The sequence below is a fragment of the Acartia tonsa genome, chromosome 1 (assembly GCF_053477335.1).
Source record: "Acartia tonsa isolate MP-2025a chromosome 1, ASM5347733v1, whole genome shotgun sequence".
In the NCBI taxonomy this organism is placed as follows: domain Eukaryota; kingdom Metazoa; phylum Arthropoda; class Copepoda; order Calanoida; family Acartiidae; genus Acartia; species Acartia tonsa.
The window spans coordinates 49,671,712-49,690,821 of record NC_137260.1 but is presented as its reverse complement, the minus strand read 5'-3'; the positions used below and the strand labels follow the sequence as shown (position 1 = coordinate 49,690,821).

The 19,110-nt window shown below is 31.3% G+C and overlaps 3 protein-coding genes across 4 annotated transcripts in view; 1 reads left to right on the top strand and 2 right to left on the bottom strand.

Moving 5' to 3' along the window:
* LOC145322903 (uncharacterized) overlaps positions 1-19,110 on the bottom strand; it is a 59,673-nt gene that overhangs the window by 36,782 nt on the left and 3,781 nt on the right. The gene's annotated exons all lie outside the window — the stretch shown is intronic.
* Gga (ADP-ribosylation factor-binding protein Gga) lies at positions 3-17,954 on the top strand. Of its 2 annotated transcripts, XM_080165117.1 has the most exons (15): positions 3-161; positions 2,129-2,204; positions 4,080-4,132; positions 4,654-4,739; positions 5,127-5,244; positions 5,679-5,785; positions 6,060-6,137; positions 7,261-7,397; positions 7,606-7,722; positions 10,497-10,578; positions 11,264-11,607; positions 14,051-14,232; positions 14,543-15,052; positions 15,321-15,437; positions 15,976-17,954. In XM_080165117.1, exons 1-15 carry the CDS (start codon positions 3-5, stop codon positions 16,114-16,116), a joined length of 2,307 nt encoding a protein of 768 aa, XP_080021243.1. In that variant the 3' UTR covers positions 16,117-17,954. The 2 variants fall into 2 exon arrangements, with proteins under 2 accessions (XP_080021243.1, XP_080021254.1); XM_080165128.1 differs by lacking the exon at positions 2,129-2,204 and having other exon boundaries at positions 37-161.
* LOC145322826 (tubulin monoglutamylase TTLL4-like) overlaps positions 17,955-19,110 on the bottom strand; it is a 22,470-nt gene continuing 21,314 nt past the window's right edge. The window contains exon 20 of the mRNA XM_080165154.1: positions 17,955-18,841. Coding sequence (XP_080021280.1) covers positions 18,773-18,841 — 69 coding nt within the window. The 3' untranslated portion in view covers positions 17,955-18,772. The remainder of the gene's footprint in view (positions 18,842-19,110) is intronic.

Below are 19,110 nucleotides of genomic sequence, written 5' to 3'. Positions count from 1 at the left end.
TTATGTCAGGTGGTGGGGTAGGTGGTGTAGGGTCTGGGGGAGTTGTTAGGGTTTCTGTACCCGCAGGGGATAGCGGAGAAGCTGGAGCTATGTCAACAGAGAATGCTGTTGGAATTAGGCTTGACCAGAATCAAGCTAAGCTAGAAAATCTTCTCTTTCAGGTATTATTCCATGCATGGAAAACTTTATAATGCATCGCAAAAAATACTTAGACTTCTTTATTCCATACTAGCGGCTACGCCCCTAGAGGCCTTGAGGAGAGGAGAGTCGAATTTTATAACCAAATTTATTACCTACTTTAGATTTTAAAAGAAAATTTTAAAACAAATTTTAATAAAAAATTTATTTTGGGGGTGAGATTTTTTTCTAGGGGCGATTTCTCTTGGTAGGTTGGTAGTACCTTCCCTTAAAATGGTTATAAATCTTCCCGGGACCTATGAGAAGCTACCCTGTTAAGGAGAACCCAATCGGTTCAGTGGTTAGCGAATTTCTTCGGTACAAACACACGGATAAACTTCCTGTTACTTTAGTATTCTGTATTAATCCGGGACAATAGATAATACATTAATCTTCTATTGACTGTGACCTCATTCCTTTGGTAGCCAGAAAAGAAGAAAGTGGTGTAGAATAATCTAGCGGCTATGGTCCACTTTCTTCCTGACATTTACTACTTCACACTAGTGTAAATGATATTGACATGTATGTTGATTATGTATAGGGGCATGTGGTTTGTAATATATACATAGTATGTACTTATAACATCAATATCAAATATTCCAAATTAATTCGGAGTTTACAGCTTTTATGAAGTTTTATTCACTCTAAGATATTCTATAAATTAATATACCTATACATAACTAAGACTAACATTTAAGTCAGTTCTTTAAACGGGGACTCGACTATGCATGAAGTTTGGATGATGGTTTTTGGTAGATATGAAATGAAATGATAAAAAAATAAGTATTTTTAGGCCAAGGTCTTGTGAGGAAAAAACTATTTTAAGATATAAAAATAGTTAAAACTGAACTATATTTCTCAAATGCCTAAATGCAAAGGCAAATGTTTATGAATATACATTATACATATGTTATGTTCTTAGTAAGAGCGGCGTAATTTTTTTTTGTATGTATTATTTTATTTTTTTGCTAAGATTTCTAAGTTACAGCTTGAACTAAACAAAGCATTTGATTTAATTTCGACAGTAAAAACAGATTTTAGACTTTTTTTCTATAAACCGTTGTAGAACTTAAATTCCGTTGTTCATATTATTATACCTATTTATTCTACAAAAAAATATACGTTTTATATATAGGGTGGACAAACAAAAATGCGTACCTACATTTTTTAAATTCTAATTGCGCGGCTTGTGTTAATAGCAGAAAAATGTTACGCATACCATTAGAACCGATCTGAAGTCTATTTTTTGGAAATATAAGAACGATTCCTCTGCTACGTATAGTTAGGGAGCTATGTGTTAAAATGTTCCAACTGACTTAAAACTTGACTTGCGAGTAAAATTTGGGACATTTTACCACCTAGCTCCTAAATTATTTGTAGCACAGGAACCGTTCTTATATTTCCAAAAAAATATAGTTCATAGCGGTTCTAACGGTATGCGTAACATTTTTCTACTATTAGCACAAGCCAAGCAATTTGAAATCTAAAAAAGTACGCAGCTCTTTTTGCACATTCTATTCTCTAATATTTAGTAATACACTAGCAAGTCAGGTTTCATGTCAGTTGGGACATTTTAGAGCGTAGCTCCTTACCAATGCGTAGCACAGAAATCGTTTTTATATTTCCAAAAATTAGACTTTATAGCAGTTCTAACGGTATGCCTAGCTTTTTTTACCATTAACACAAGCCGCGCAATTTGAATTTTAAAAATGTACGCATTTTTTTGCTCGCCCTTAAGATAAAAAATCGGTGGTTAAATATAATATTTGGATTAGAGAATATTATAAACAATATATAAAGTTCTTAAAGAAATCAAGAAAACTTATATTGTTTAATTTATTTTATTATACTTTATATGTAATGCTTTCTAACCCTGATTCCTACGAATGCAACACACCTAACAAGCATGAAGATATTGGCAACTGCATGATAATATTTGAAATTGGTTTAGGCAATTAATCCCAGCAACAAGGTGGAGGATGTTAATACTATTAGAAGTTTCTGTCAAACTATAGATACGGTGCAAGGTAATTTAACTAATTCAGTGTGCATTTCCTAATGACAATCGCTTTAAAAAAAATATTTTCTTGTTAAACTATTTAAACTGCATCTCACCTTCAACCAAAATTTCCCGTGCAATAATCAACATCCCCTTTATATTTTTATATAATCTTCTAGCTTGTACTTTCATAGTTCTAAAATTTAAGTATTGTATGTTATTTTACGCTTTTGTTCAAGTAATATAATGTCTGACAATATTAATTAAACAAGGATGAAAACATCCATAAGTAACGAAGCACAAAAATCATGAATTGATAATTGGTCAAAGCGATTTTAATTATGAGCAGATGTTTAGTTTTGATAAATCTAATTAAATATATTTAAAGTAGATAATAACGAAAATTTTTATATGTGTTTCAATATTTATTTTTTTGTAACATGACTGATTCGGATTCCGGATTCTTAAAAGAATTCGTCAAAAAAAATGGCGGATTCCGAATTCTTATTTTTGGCGGATTCCGGATTCGGATTCCGGATTCTGGCAGTATTTTAAAAGGATTTTTTTTGAAAATAAAAAAATTAAGTGCTACATATGTCCTAAAAATTAATGTTCTTGGTGTTCTCTATTCACTTTCGATAATCGAACCAGATTTTAAAAGATTTAATATGTAATGATGATAATCTTTGCCTTCAAAAAGCGGGATTTGAAAGAAAAAACTCAAGACGCTAATTTTACCCTACCAATAAAGAATCCGGAATCCGCTATTAAAAAACGAATTCCGGATTCGGATTCCAAAATTGGCCCAAAAATTGGGCGGATCCCGGATTCCGGATCCGGATTGCCAACCCTAGTATACCTACTTGATGTTCATGGGAATAGGGAATCTTCACACCAAAAATTTCAGACATTTTTTCTTAAATAGAAAATATTTACTAAAAAGCTAAAACATCTCATTCAAAACAAATATTTTTATTTTTTATCAAAAATATTCCTGTCATATTTGTACTATGCAAGGAAGATAAATAATATATTTCAACTTCAAGTTTAATATCAATAACTGTAATTGAAATGATATATTTGTACATTTCATACACATTGATAAATCGATAACAAGAAAGTTATTATTAAATTTGAACTAGATAAAAATATTATAAATCGAAGAAAATTTCATAAACATCTTTATTTTTTTGGTGTACGTTTATCGTACTACGTCGTCGATAATAATTTGATTTTGCACAATTTATTTGACTAATTAATTTTTATGATATTTTGTCCCAGCTTACACCAACAACGAAACAAATTCGAAAAAATCATGAAACCTATACGTGTTTTTCAGCTTTCGTCTGGGGGGAGGTGGGCAACTCTTAGTAAAATTCAATTGACGACCATTCTATCTGCCCCCCCCCCCAAAAAAAAAAAAAATATTTTACATTTATTTCGTTTGTTGGTTATACCTTTTACCTGATTTTGTCCGACCGTAAGTATGACTAGGCAGAAATCGTGATTTCTGTCATTATCTTGTTATTGTTACGCTTTTTTGGAAACAAAGGGAACTAGAATCCAATATCGGTTTACATTATTGTACCAAATTATTCAGGGATCTAAAGAGATAAGAAAATGGCCGATAAATTGATGTACATACCCAATGCTGATAGACAAATTTATTCCTTCTGTAGATTACAATTAGTGATTGAAACGTTTGGACACCCAACTTAATGAACAAACCAATTAAAATTAATAAAAAAAAGTCCCCAAAGTTGTTAAGCCAAAGAATAAGAAACTTTATTATCTAACTCTGGGGACAAGTGTAATTGACAGCCTAATGTCCCCTCCCTCCCTTCCAGAAATTATTTAAGATGTCTGGTTACTAAAATAAACTGATGTTGTTAATCTTAATTAGATGGGGCAATATTGGCGGCCAGACTTCTCTCACACAAGATTCAATCTCCCATGGTAAGAATTACATTTTTATTTAGAACAAATTTGAAAAATTTGGCGACATAGCATTTTGTTTAATTTAAGCTTTATGTTAGTTACTTGGGAAGTATAATGGTAGAACAATTAGGGAAACGGTCGCAAATGCAATGTTTTTTGGTTTTTTTTGCAGTTTCTCACCAATTTCACACGTTTAGAATATTAAGAACAAAAGTGCCATGTACCAAGTTTGTTTCTAAGGCTTCAAAATTTTAGGTATAATTAATAATGCGAGAACTATCACACAGTAAATATGCGTAAGTTAGCGGTTATCAGTGGTAATTGTTGTTTTGCCGCTGTGTCTTAACAGTTCCACATCGTACCTCATAAAAAAGGCACTGCCATGCCTTATTTTGGCGTTCTAATCCTCTCTTAGAACACATAATTTTACGACCTCCCATTCCCTTTAAGACTCGAAAAAGTATTTTTTAACATATTATATGCCATAATGGAAACATATTTATTTCAATTAATACAGTGATCATTATTTTCAATTTTAGGAGACTGAGGCACTCTACGCATTGGCCACGTTGGAAGCCGCTGCAAAAGCTTCTGATTCTTTTGCTAAAGAAATAGCAAAATTCAGGTAATGCTTTTTAAAACCTTCCTGAAACCTATACGAATTTTCACTATAAAGGAGAGTAATATCGGTACGTAGAGCGGTTAATGAGATGAATCGGAATACATAGACATAGACAAATATCTTTCCTTTTGCTTAAGCACTAGCGGCTGCGCATTAGTATCTAGAGGCTCTGCAGTCAAAGGGGCAGTAATACAGCATAAAACCATACCAAGGCTTTATTCTAAAAATTAAGTAGCCTTGAACATCCCCATGTGAAGTTTCCATATAAATGAAAACACAATCAGTTCAGTAGTTATTGAGATCTTTTATCATTTTTAACTTTTTTTGGAATTGCGCTCCGTCTAGTAGAATAAGTTTCTTTACCTAGAACTACAGATTCGTGATTTTCAGATTTCTAAATGAGATGATCAAACTAGTGTCCACAAAACACCTTGGTAGCAGAACTCCAGAAACTGTGAAACGACGAGTCATAGAGCTTCTCTACTCCTGGACAAAGACATTTCCTAAGGTTTGTGATTAACTGTAGTATACCACGCTAGTTTTTGGGTAGGTCATTGGTTAAAACCTCGACTAAATCTTTGTCCTTACTAAAAATGCAAAATGTCAAATGAGTAACATTAATGATAAAACTAAAGAAAATGCGTTGGCCCAAAACAGGAGCAACTTATTACCATACACAATTAGGACTTCCAGACAGAGGACGTACAATCAAAGGGTTGTTTTTATGCAATAGTTGGGATTTTAGTGCCTTTGGACTACTACAAAGGGTTGCCCTACGTTGTTATCAACCGTCCCTAGAGTTAATAATTAGGTTTATGTTTATTTAAATCATAGTAAATATTTTCAAAACAAGTGTCTTGAATAAGCAGATTTAAGGATATTTTAAAAAGACGGTCAAAATTTTGAAATCCTACAAGTTATAAAAACATGAATTTTCTTCAGGAAAAGAAAATCCACGAAGCTTATACGGCACTAAAAGAACAAGGCATTGTACAGTATGACCCAGAATATGTTAACAGCGCTGTGTGTCCTTCTTCTGTTGAACCCAGGTATAATTTTCAATCCTAGGACAATGTAATATACCAATCTTCCTCATAACTATGATAAACAAATCTAATCTACTCCTCCAAGAATTTGCAATCCAGCCAATAGTATAAAAATTTTGGGCAAAAGATTTGTTCACAATGTAAAAAATTACTTAAATTTTTTAAAGTGATATTTTATATATAAGAATTGCTTTATTGTTTTTATTAAATAGAATTACTATATATTATTATTGAAATAATTGGAAATAAAATAAAAGTAATATTTGTGTTTCCTCAGACAAGCAGAATTAAGCGATGAAGATTCGAGACAGTTACAGAAATTGTTACACAGTGGCAACCCTGATGATTTACTTAGGTTAGTAAATTTTTTTCAGTTCAGCGCGGCTTCCAGTTATTAAGGCATCCTTCAGGTCTACTTATGATATATTGTTGTATTGACTTTATTATCACTTGGATCTTACACCAGATTATCATGTACTCTAACACAGTGGAACTTGTAGCTAAATAACGATCCCTCTCATTTACCCCTTCCCTTGCCCTTCTACTGGATGAACGAACTGACAAATAAATGATGTGCACGTTAGCCACATAAATTGACGAAAATATTTCCTGTCATAATATTCACATATATTCTACATCCATTACTACAGGTATCTCTTGTATATTAATGAGATATAAGCATAGGTATAAAAAAGTGTAGGAAATTTTTAGGGATTAGTATGGTAGTTGTCCTATTTTAGTCTACCCTTATAGGTGGCAGTCTTTCAGTAGTTAGAGCGGTGTATTTCCAGCAAGCTTCTATTAAGAAATAAAACTGTTTACAATTAATATCTTGAAATTTGATTTATTCTCCTTAGTTTATCCTTAAACAATATAAAGCATTTACTTTATATACTTCTACCTATTGACATTGCAATTGTAAAAAATAACTTTCCATGGATATTACTATCCTTGTTCTCTAATCTTTTCAAATATTCCATCAATGTACTTTAGAGAAGTGTGTATGGTTTCAATATTGGATTTTTCACTATCATTGTGCAACAGGAAAGATTCTAAGAAAATTCTTTTCAGACGCTTTTTTCCCCACGAAATTCTAAAAAATAAATTGTTGCATAGTTGTAATTCAGGTCTAAAATTACATTGGAAAATAATCCTTTATCGCTTCATCAATACATTACCTTTTTAAGTAATAAGAGTATAAAAAAATATTGTTTTGTATAAGAAGTGAAGGGTGTTTCTTTTTTTAATGGAGTAAAATTGCTTAATTGCACCCACTTACACTAAAAAGAATATTTAATGCATAATGTTTTGAAAACTATGAAACATTTTTCTGATTTAAAATTCCTGAAGCCAAAGAAGAAAATAGACGTTGATTATTTATTTTTGTCAAGTGTTAGCGGGTAAAATTAAGAAATACTGTTGTTCTATAAAAAAAAAACCTAAGCTATTGGACAAAAAAATGCATCAATATTTATTAGGGCGAACAAGATGATCCAGGAAATGGTAAAGAAAGGTGAAGAGAAGCTGGCTAAGGCTGCCAGGCAGTCAGCTCAACTGCAAGAGGTGGATGCTAGCTGTAAACTTCTCTCTGATATGCTTGACCAGCTGGATATTGGTAGGAATTCAACTCATTGTAGTAATTTTCTTTATACTTTACTTACATTATTTTGTTTAATCAACATAATAAAATCTTTATAAAAATTTGAGCAATCTTTATAGCTAGCTTTCCAAGGATGCTTTGTTACGGTCAGGAGAAAGATTAAGGCTAATTTTATTAGTGTACCAGGTATAAAGTCATAGATGAAATGATTTGACTGTTTCAGGACAAAGTGGACTGGAGGACAGAGAGCTGATGGCTGACCTGTACAAGTCCTGTGAAAAATGGAGGCCCAAATTATTCCAGCTGGCTTCTGAAGCTGAAGAAAATGACCCAATCATTGGTTAGTATTTTTAATGATTTTTCTCAAGTATTTGCATTATTTGTCGTTGTGGAGATTTTCCTAGTCTTGTCCCAAAAAGTTCTCCGGTTTTAATGAGGATGATGTAGTAACACCATGCTTGTAGGAGTAGCTTATACTATTCAGGCAAAGGTTGTGTAACAATGCAGTTGGCTTTTACCCATAATTATATTTACAAGCAGCTTATACCAATAACGAAATTAATTCGAAAAAAATCACGAAACCTATACTTGTTTTCAGCTGTTGTTGGGGGGCAACACATCGTAAAATTGACGACCTCTCCATTTGCCCCCCAGATATTATTTTATATTTTTTTCTCTTGTTGGTTATACTTTATACCTGATTTACAAGTATTATAGCCAATTTTACTTTAAAGGCGAAGACTAATTTAAGTTTTAATGTTGTCCCATCTCTAGATTTTACATAACTTCCTATGAATAGAATAGAATTAAACACTTTTTATAACAAAACATTTATGCAATATTTATTTTAATTAATTCTTGCTGATTCTAATTAAAAGATGAAAGATGAAATTTTTACAAAACTTAGCATTCTGTGATTACGTCTGTTTATTGTTATTAAGAATACAATTTACTTGCTAAATTATGTTTAATTACTAATAAGTAACTTTTTTTTACTGCAAATATTATTTTATAGGTGAATTACGTTAAATAAAGATTAAATGTGTTGGCGTGTGTTTATTTAATATATTCCTATTACCCTAAAAAAGCACTCCCCCCCCCCCCCATATGAAAAATAAAAAAGATTTTATCCAAAAAAGTATAATCATTGGTTAATTTTTCAAATATTAAAACAAATATTAAGATATAAAGCCATTGATACATGATTATGCTTATAAGTTTTTTTTTAATTTGTCGTAATTGATTGCCATTGCATGGGAAAGATAATGTCATTTAAGGAAACACTATGAAATACCAATTGACGAAATATTTATAAAGTAGCTAGCTTTGCTTAGTTCTCAAAAGCAATCTTATATAAAGTAGTAAGGTTTCTTTAACTATTGAATCATTGGAGATCTCCATTTTATGGATGCTTCTTATAGGTACCTGGATTGTTTTTAGGCTATTTAATTCTTATATATATAAGTTTGGTTTAAGGCTATTTTCCTACTTTTCTTACACCTTCGAATACATAGTTCCTAGATGCTAAGAGCGCAACCGTTAGTAGAAGAATAAAGATATAAAATATCTTGGTTTTATTTAATTAATTTCATTCTAAAGAATTTACCTATTCTAAAACGCAATTGTTCGGGATATATCTTTTTTTATAATTGTAACATCCGTTTTCTTTGCTAAAAAAACACTATTCACTTCTTTTTCAAAAACATTATTTATTAAAACGCAGTTTCTATTTTGGAAGGAGGGGAAAGATACACTTTTATGAAAGAAAATAATTTAAATTAACAAAGGTGTATTTGTTAAAAAAAATTTCTTTCAAAACTTTTTTGTTTAAAATCTCAATAAAAACATTTTCCATTAATAATTTATCTTTTGAAAACAAATTATAAATTCTTTCATACCAGTCTTTTTTGCATTTTAAGTTATTTTTATCATGTATCGGATATTATCCTATTTCTGGGTATACAATGCATATAATCGCAACTCTAAAGTTTGTTCTTTAAAGAAATATTACTCGAACCCAGATTTTTTAAAATTGCACTTATCAATTACTAATGATGTTGTTTTTATTTAAAATCAAAAAGTTACAACATTTAAGTACTAGATCAAAATATATAAAATCCTAATAATGGAATTTACTATTTAAACAACTATCCTAATACAAATTTAAGTATCAGTCTGTAGATATATTATAGAGTGTGTAATAAGATATATAGTTTGGAAAGAATTTTAATGTTAGAGGGAGATTTGAAATCTGCATCAAATTTTAAGGATTTTTTATAAAATTCGTTTTTTGTATAATTCTTTATCTAAAAGCGGAAATACAATTTAAGTTAATTGATTTGGACATCTGTGATTGGTGTATTGAAAATTATCGGCGATCTGATTGGAGAAGCTTAAGTGTCGCACATCATTCAACCAATTAGAGCGCAGGTAGTTTCCAATCCACCTATCCTATTGGTCAAAATTTATAAACTTATTTCCGCTTTTAGATAAAGAATTATACAAAAACGAATTTTACAAAAAATTCTTAAAATTTGATGCAGATTTCAAATCTCCCTCTAACATTAAAATTCCTTCCAACTTATATATCCTAGTGTGTAATTATTCTGGGAGGAAGGAACAGTGACGATCAAAATAAACCAAAACCATCCCTTCCCTTAATATTATTCAGCTAATTAGCTGGGGAAAAGATCAATATATCTTAAATTGTCCTATACTTGTATCTCCCGAGATGGGTTTTTAAAAGATGCCGCATTTTTTCTCGACATTTTTTACGCTATGAATAGCAAGCGCGGCATTCGCGAAATCTAAACAGAGTATACAACTTAAGAATTCAAAATTTTAAAATTATTATTTTAGCCATTTGTATAATGTCTAATATAGCTCTAAAAAGATATATTAATTAATATGCAGCAAAAATGGATTTAAGATAATTTGTTTTCTTTTAAAAAGGCTGTACCAACAAAAGCAAAATAATTAAATAAATAGTTGTATACTATGTATGGATTTCGCAATGCCGCGCTTGTTATTCATAGCGTAAAAAATGTCGAGAAAAAACGCTGCATCTTTTAAAAACCCATCTCTGGTATATATGATAAAGTGAAATATTTGCAGGTGACATACTGTACACGAGTGATGAATTATCCAGAATAATAGAGAGATACAAGAATCTTGTTATGCTAAACAATTCAGATAGGTAATTTTTTGTCCAGTATGGCTTTGCTTCCGATAAATATCCGCTGTTTTAGAGCTGGTTCTCAGCTGTACTAAAAAAATCATGTATAGCATCGTATCACAGATAATTTCCCATAAATATTGAAATAAAAATCCTAAAATTAATACCAGTTTTGTTAGCCTGGGCATTCGGTTTCTCTATCCAAGGAAAGCTGGATATAATACATGCGATAAATGACTATTCTTTCCTTTTTTTAAAACTACAAAATTTCTTGTGGGGATTTCTTATAAACCTAAAATAAGATATTTTATTCAAAAAAGTTTGTTTATTGTTCACTTTAGGAAAAATTAAAATATTTATAAAATATTGGGTAATCATACTTTTATATTCTTATAGCAGTGATCTTTCTGGTTTTTTTTAAATTCTCTGTTCGTGAAAAGTTATTATTTACTCAAATAAATTGCTTTTTAATATACTCATACATTTATAAGTGGAAAATTTTTTCGCATTTTTCCGTAAAGTTGTGGTTCGCCGTTTAGCCAAATGCTCTTATTTAGTCAAACTGTTCGTAATTATGAACTTAATTTTAATAATTATGAACAGTTTGACTTAATAAGCACATTTGACTAAACGGTATCACAAAAATTTACGGAAAATGACCTGTTTTATCCTAAAAAAAATTTTTAAGATTTAAATATATTTTCAGGTCCCTTTCAGCTGCAAGGCAACCTGTAAACCAAAATAATCAAAACAATGATCTAGAGACTTTATTTGGTAACACATCCACTTCGAATGATAGATATTCAAGTAATAATCTCGTGTCACCAAATCCTAAGTCAAACCCGTTAGTGCAGACATTAGAAAGAAACAGAGACCAAAATAACAGGCTTCTAGACCTTAGCCTAGCTGGACCTTCTGGTAACCTGGCTACCATGACAAATACTGGCAGTGAGACCAACATCCTGGAGGCATGCGCCAGAGGTAGGGGTAGTGAAGAACAACAGGATACTCTACTGAATATTTCTGATAAATCTACCAGTTTAATATCAGGTAGGACATTTTTAATATGTGAAAAGATCAGATGTTAAACTTCCTTTTAGTTAGTGAAATTAATTTTACGTTTATTCATCATGTGAGATTCTACAGTTTGACGTCAAATGAATTTTACTTTGATAACAATTCAAAAATTCTTCGATTTAAAGAAGAATTTTATTTTAGAAGAATTCTTTGATGATACATTAAAATAGTGAAAATATTTTTAAAACTAGGCTTATTTGATCTGGAAAAGGTATAGCGTTGGGACTTTTAATAGCTAAGCTTTTATGCGAGTATTGTCTTTCTGTATCTCTATGGGTTTTAGCCAGGGTGGGGAAAAACCCAGGGTTTTTTTAAAAAGCCAAACCCAACCCGTAAAAACCCTTAAAACCCTGTTTTTTTTGGGTTTTTTAGGGTTTTATTGGGTTTTTTAATTTAGGAGTCAAATACATTTGATATATTGATGAAATATTAATGTTTATGTTGTTGTAGGTAAAAGGTAAGCAAGATTTCACAATAAACAAGATAGATAATGAAGAAAGCTGGCATTCCGATCAATTATAAACCCTTATTAGCAATGGTGCACAAAATATTCTATTAAGGGGGAGGGGAGGTTAAAAGCTTCAAAACATGGAACCTACTCCTCTATTCTTAAGCTGTCAACACCCCCCCCCCCCCTCACAGAAATTATTAAGGTCTTTTTCTTTTTACATCCCCTTAATAATACCCTCTGCAAGCCACTGTAACTATTTCCTTTCATAAAGGGGGGGGGGGGGGTTTAATGCAACCATCTCGTAATCAGTGAGCAAATGGCACTTACAATTCGAATTTCGATCTAAAATTTTGAATGAGTAATCCTTGGTAGGTCTATTTTCCCTAAACTGAACAAAAAGCTGAAAAAGTAACGGCTAACGGCTCAGCCGTTTAGCCGTTTTTTTTCTTTTTTTAGGACAAATCTGCCATAAATTATGTAGGAATCAACTTTTTGAAACATATTTTTGCTTTAAATCATGTGTAATGATACAAAAAACATTTTTAGATTTCTAGTACCAGCAACCAGCAGCTAGAACCGTTTGAAAACGTTTTGGAGCAGCATAGAGTATTATGTGGAGATAGGTTTCGTGATGATTTACCTTGAAAATAGTTTTAAAAATGTCTAAACTGCTGAGCCGCCAGCCGTTAGCCGTTACTTTTCCAACTTTTTGTTCAATTTAGGGAAAATAGACCTACCAAGGATTACTCATGCAAAATTCCAGATCAAAATTCGAATTCTAAGTGCTATTTGCTCACTGATTACGAGATGGTTGCATTAAACCCCCCCCCCCCCCTTGTTATGTTTTAGTTTAAAAAATCAATTATGATTATGTAAGGGGGGGGGGGTTTAAATGCAACCATCTCGTAATCAGTGAGAAAATGGCACTTACAATTCGAATTTAGATCTGAAATTTTGCATGAGTAATCCTTGGTAGGTCTATTTTCCCTAAATCAAACAAAAAGTTGAAAAAGTAACGGCTAAAGGATCAGCCGTTTAGCCGTTTTTTGGCTATTTTTAGGGCAAATCTGCCATAAATTATGTAGGAATCAACTTTTTGAAACATATTTTTGCATTAAATCATGTGAAATGATACAAAAAAAACATTTTTAGATTTCTAGTACCAGCAACTAGCGGCTAGAACCGTTTGAAAATGTTTTGGAGCAGCATAGAGTATAATGTGGAGATAGGTTTCGTGATGATTTCCCTTGAAAATAGTTTTAAAAATGGCTAAACTGCTTAGCCGCCAGCCGTTAGCCGTTACTTTTCCAACTTTTTGTTCAATTTAGGGAAAATAGACCTACCAAGGATTACTCATGCAAAATTCCAGATCAAAATTCGAATTCTAAGTGCCATTTGCTCACTGATTAAGAGATGGTTGCATTAACCCCCCCCCCCCCCCCCCCCCTTTACACAATTTATATATCATCAATTTAGTAGCAAAGCGTTTTCTGAAATTAAGTTTTGAGAGAAAGTAATTTTGTAAACATTTGAACAATAAGTACCTAGAGCATCATTTATGTAATTACTTCATATTTTTTTATGTTTTTTAGGTAAAATTTGCTTTAAAATGTTATTAGATCTTAGTCTTTGAGTAAATAGAGGTTTAATTTGTAAATTTTAACGTGAAATTTCAATGTTTTTTCAAAAACCCAAGAAACCTTGGGTTTTTTTTCAATGGGGTTTTTCAAAAACCCTGGGTTGTTTTTTTTGGGTGGGTTTTTTGTATGCCCACCCTGGTTTTAGCTGGAAGACAAAAAAGAAAATATGTTTTAAATGCGTTTTTTTTAGTCAGCTCAGCATTTATAATGTCAAGGAAGTTTATAAACAATCAGAAAAAGCCTTATTATAATATTTTTAAAGCATTACTACAGTCAAGGTAAAACGTTCTCTTTCTTGATGTCCCTAATTCTTATTTATTTTTAGATCTAATAGGAGAAAATCAGTTGATAAATACTTATCAGACGCGGGAAGGCAATCAGACAAACGGTGGAAGTTACCAGACAGATTTGCTATCAAGTGACAGTTGTCCCGGCTTACCGAGTCCTGCCCTGGTGCCTCCAGCAACTGATACATTAATTTTCAACAGACTTCATAAATCTCCTCAGGTATTTGTTCTTACTGAAAAGTTATCTAAGGAATAGTATTTCAAACATTTTTAGATCTTGGCCAAATTTTTTTTTATCTTTATGTTTGTATATCGGATAAAATTACTTCAATGGGGTTAAGGTTGGGTTATTCCATGTGTTTATTTTATTTTGTACGTGTTTTGACCTACCTCAACTTTCCTGAAACTTTCAAGAAAAAAACTTACGGACAACACCCATCCTCAAAAAGTCAAGCTACTCGAGGATATAACATAAAATGTATAAATACATATAGCTTTTGATTTTAATGTTTATGTTTATGTAATTGTAGGTACGTCCTAAAGGTTTAGAAGAGTTAGACCAAATAGGAGAGGCTGCGCTTCTTCAGAATCTTCCAGGCAATCATTCTGCTTCTTTCACCACCAGAAAACAACAAAATCTTTCCATGAATGAATTAAAGATGAAGGTTGACTCCCCCACAACCAAAGAACCACCAAAAAGTATGATTTCTGTACCAGATACCACGCAGAGTATTAGTTTAATAGATAAAGATGACTTAAGTGATAAATTAAATTGTGATACAAAAGATACCAAAGATACAGCACCACCCAAGGATACCAGTCCACCTAAAGAAAATGATAAAGTAGCAGATGTTCCTCAAGTCAAATTGTCAGAATTATCCATAAAATTGGAGGATATACTCCCCCACCCGGAATTGCCGCCAATTTGGTTAACAGGGCGGGATGTAGATATTGGTGTTCGCCTGCACCCAACCAAAAATGCGCCAGCTTCCGGAGTTTCTGTATTTGTTCTTACGCTTTTAAATAATTCTGATTCGGAGGTAACATTTTGATTTTTCTAATTCTTATTCCTAAATGGCAAATACACCCCCAATTTCAATTTTAGTTAACGAAACATTTTTTGGAGGAAAGGGGTAATTTTTTTGTAGTGGGGATTTTCTTTGGAGGGTAGAGAGATACCTCACTATAAATAGCTTTAAAACTTCCCTGGAGCTATAAGAAGCTTCACTGTAAAGGAAAACCATATCGGTTGAGCAGTTATCGAGATCAGACATCCTTGGGGTACTATCTAAAGACTGATTTTTTTAGGTCACCGAAATTGATTTTAAAGCAGCTGTTGGTAAGGGAATAAAGTCTCGGATATGCAATCCAGTGACAAGCCTACCACAGCCCAGTCCATTCTCTCCACCCCCAACAGATAATCAGGTAAGTCGTGTATTTAAAGGACTAGATAAACTCCCGTTTTTTTGAAGGCTTGCTTAAGATTTTTTTTAAATTCAGCTCTGTCAATATAGCTTATCTATTGTATTTCAATTTAAGTTGTACTACTCTACTACAAGTATTCAATGTTGGTTTGGGATCTTAATCTAAATTGAACATACAAAATTTACCACAATTCTCTGATAAAAGGGAGTGTGCAAAATAAACATGAAAAGGAAATTTTGTCTTTAAGATAATCATGAGATGCATAATAAAATTTTTACCATCTTAATAAATAATTCTTAGGTGTTTAAAAATTCAATGAAGGTTTAGAATTATTGAGCTTTTGAAATTACAATACTTAACAACAAAAGCCAACTGTATTTGAACTTTTTACTTACAAGCTCTTTAAATTGCCTTTTCTTTTCTTTCTATTTTCCTTCCATTCTTATTTCTTACATTTTGTTTACATTTTTACATACAATTGGTAAAACTTTTACCTAAATTCTCGATTATTCTATATTTCTATTTTTCTCAATTTTAGATTTTACTGTTGCAAATTTGTGAGCCCCCTGCCAACACAACCACAAGAATAAATTTCACATTTGTTCTTAGTTACACATTAAATAGTGAACCAATAACCATTATTGGGAAAGATATCGAAGTGGATGTGATGCCATCATGAGTTTTATTTTTGCAAACATTAAAATGGTTTTCAATTTCGGAGATGCAGAGGATAGATAAGTAATTTCATTTCCATTATGGCTTGGAAACCGATTAATATCTGGTGGATTGGAATCGGTTCTCAGCCATACTGAAAAAGTATGTATGGCATCGATCGTATTATATCCAGTTTTCTACGAATATAAAAATATACAATCATAAGATTAAGACCAGTTTTTTTAGTCCGTGCCTTTGGCATCTTGGGGTTATAAAAATTGGTTTTAATATTATAATTGTACATTTTTATATCCGCGGAAAGTTGTTTATAATACGGTGCGGTGAATAACAATTTCAATCTTCAAATTTTTACAACTTTTAGAAATATAAAAGAAATTATATGAAAATATTTCCAATTTAAAACAATTCTTGGGTATTCGAAATTAGATAAAACCAGCAAATAAGAAGTATTTTGTAAGAATAGATTTTATGAAATTATTTATTTTACTTACCTAATCTAAATGCGTTGTTTCTCTATAGTTTTGGGTATCTCATATTCATTGATTTTTATTATTTTATTTCCTGTTATTTTTTTGTTTGTATTTTGCATTTTGTTTTGTTTTCATCATTTATTATTTCAATGTTATTGTTGTCCTTGTTCTATCTTATTTAACCAGTTACATCTGCATATATTTTGTAGAATAAACACAATTCACTCAATATATTGCAAATGTTTTATTTTTCTTTATCTAACCACTAGCGGATTCGCCCCTAGCTTCTAGGGGCTTTGCCCCAAGGAGGTTATTAAAAAAAAATTAAGTACCACTGGAGATGCCACCACTAATTTCAAATTAATTTTAAAAATTAAGGGGGATTTTTATTTGGGGGTTGGGGGTGTCCCATCCCCTGAGAAAATAGCCTAAAACCTTCACAGGACCAGTAGGTATATTCCCTGAAGAGTAGAATTCAATCGGTTGAGTGGTTTGCGAGATCCTTCGGCACAAACAGACAGTCAAATAGACATCCTATTACTTTATTATAAGGATATTTGCAGATTTTTCTAATGTGCCAGACATAAGTTTGTCTTAAACACCGTAGGATGTACATTTCGGAATTTTTCTATCTTTTAATATCAGAATTTTATTTATTCCTCGTTTTAAAAGTTATATCACCATGGTTCTAAGCAAAGAAAGAAAAATTAAAAAATTTTAGTTGTAACAATAGGTATGATTACTTGATTAGTACGTGATTTAAGCTTGAAAAGAATATTTAATTCAATTTTAGATTATAATAGTCATTTTCAACTGCTTTTGTAGCTATTGTAGTAAGTTATAATAGAGCTAAATAGTACATTTCATCAGAAAAAAATCTTTTGTAACTTTTCTTTGGTATTGCAATGTGACTAATTAAAATAAAATTTTCTTTTTTTTGACTCGCGTATAACTTTTTTGTGAAATGTCTTTTGAAGATAGAAATTATTGAATCTCGATGTTTTTTTTTAGTTTTACTTGCATACTTTTTGTTAGTTCTTGGGGATGCATTCAAATTAAGCTAATTTTAGTATCTCATGTTTCCGAAATTTAAAGCCAAAAATGAAAAATTACCAAAGCAACTTTCTTTTGAAATAATTTATGTTAAAAGCAAATTAAGCTTTAATTAAATTGTTTTTATCTGATTTTTTCCTGCAAGATGTACAATCACCAAAGATCCACTGTTCTGTTTTAGTCATATTGACCTGTTCTAGTCAAATCAAAATGTAACCTTATCTTATAGTACATAAGTGTTTTGTTTTGTATAATATATAATTATAACTTTGTTTTCTCTGTAACTATAGTAAAATAAATTTGAGTGTAATTAACAAAATTTTTATTTATCTAATATTTATTTTAATGAATGTTTTGTTTTAACAAGTTACATATTAAATTAGCTACAAGGAAATTAAACGTTTTTAATTAGTTGACATATTTTCAGATAGTTAAGTTTCAAAATCATGTCACAATATTGTACAATTTACTTAACTATTTAGATCAAAAAACAAAGGTGTGAGATGGGTTTAAAGTGAGTGACATAATCTTAAAACGTAAATTTTATTGATATTTGCGAATTTTTTTTCTTAAATGTTTTAATAGATGTAATGAGTTGATAAAACCCTAGAAATAATTTAGTTATGAATAATATAACAAGGAAGTCAACTTTGTTTTGGTTAGTTATGCAAAATTAGGATAACAGCCAGGGCTCAGCAGCCGCGAGTAAGCCTTAGTGAAATCGATATATTATAACTTTAAAATAATTCAGCTGGATGTCTGAACATATGTTTCTAAACAGACAATTGAATTTATCTTTTCGGAATTTTTTTTCTGTACACAAGTGGGGTTAAATTTAAAGGCCCATGCGCTGCTGCCGAGCCCTGATAACAACTTGCTTCTCTAACCCAACTACAAAATTATGCAAATAATACTTTGTTCAGAACAACAAATAACATATCATTTTACGTACTCTTCTAGCTTGATGTACTTTATTCAGGAAACAGTTAAACTTGGAAGTATCAGATTTTAAAGTGCAAATAATTTGATTCAAATTATTCGATTTACTTAAAAACTTTCAGGAAAAGTCAATTGTAGAAGAATTTCTATTCCGTAAAATCTTAAATGTCATCAAGATTTCAATTTTTTTTTAAAGAATTATTTATCTTTGAAAATATGAGGAACATTGTAGCTCTTCTTTGGCATTTTGTTTGGCTTGAATTGAGTCTAAAAAAATAAAGAAAAGAAAATTAGAAAGAGCTTTGTATATTAGTTTCCAAAACAAAAAGTAAAAAAAAGGTAGAAATCGACCTCCCCCTCCCCATTTAGTTTTAAAAGAAAGAAAAAATTGGGGGGAGGGTTAGTAGTACTCTCCCTCAAAATGGTTATAAACCTTTCCAGGACCTATGAGAAGCTACACTGTATAGAAGAACCATATCGGTTCAGCAGTTAGCAAGATCCTTCGTTACGGACAGACACACAAGCACAGATCCTGT

What these genes read in the sequence shown, in the direction of transcription:
- Gga (XM_080165117.1), top strand. Translation starts at nt 3, where the DNA reads ATGTCAGGTGGTGGGGTAGGTGGTGTAGGGTCTGGGGGAGTTGTTAGG. An exon ending in AAAGAAATAGCAAAATTCAG is followed by an intron (nt 4,740 to 5,126) that starts GTAATGCTTTTT and finishes CGTGATTTTCAG; the next exon opens with ATTTCTAAATGAGATGATCA. An exon ending in ATCTACCAGTTTAATATCAG is followed by an intron (nt 11,608 to 14,050) that starts GTAGGACATTTT and finishes ATTTATTTTTAG; the next exon opens with ATCTAATAGGAGAAAATCAG.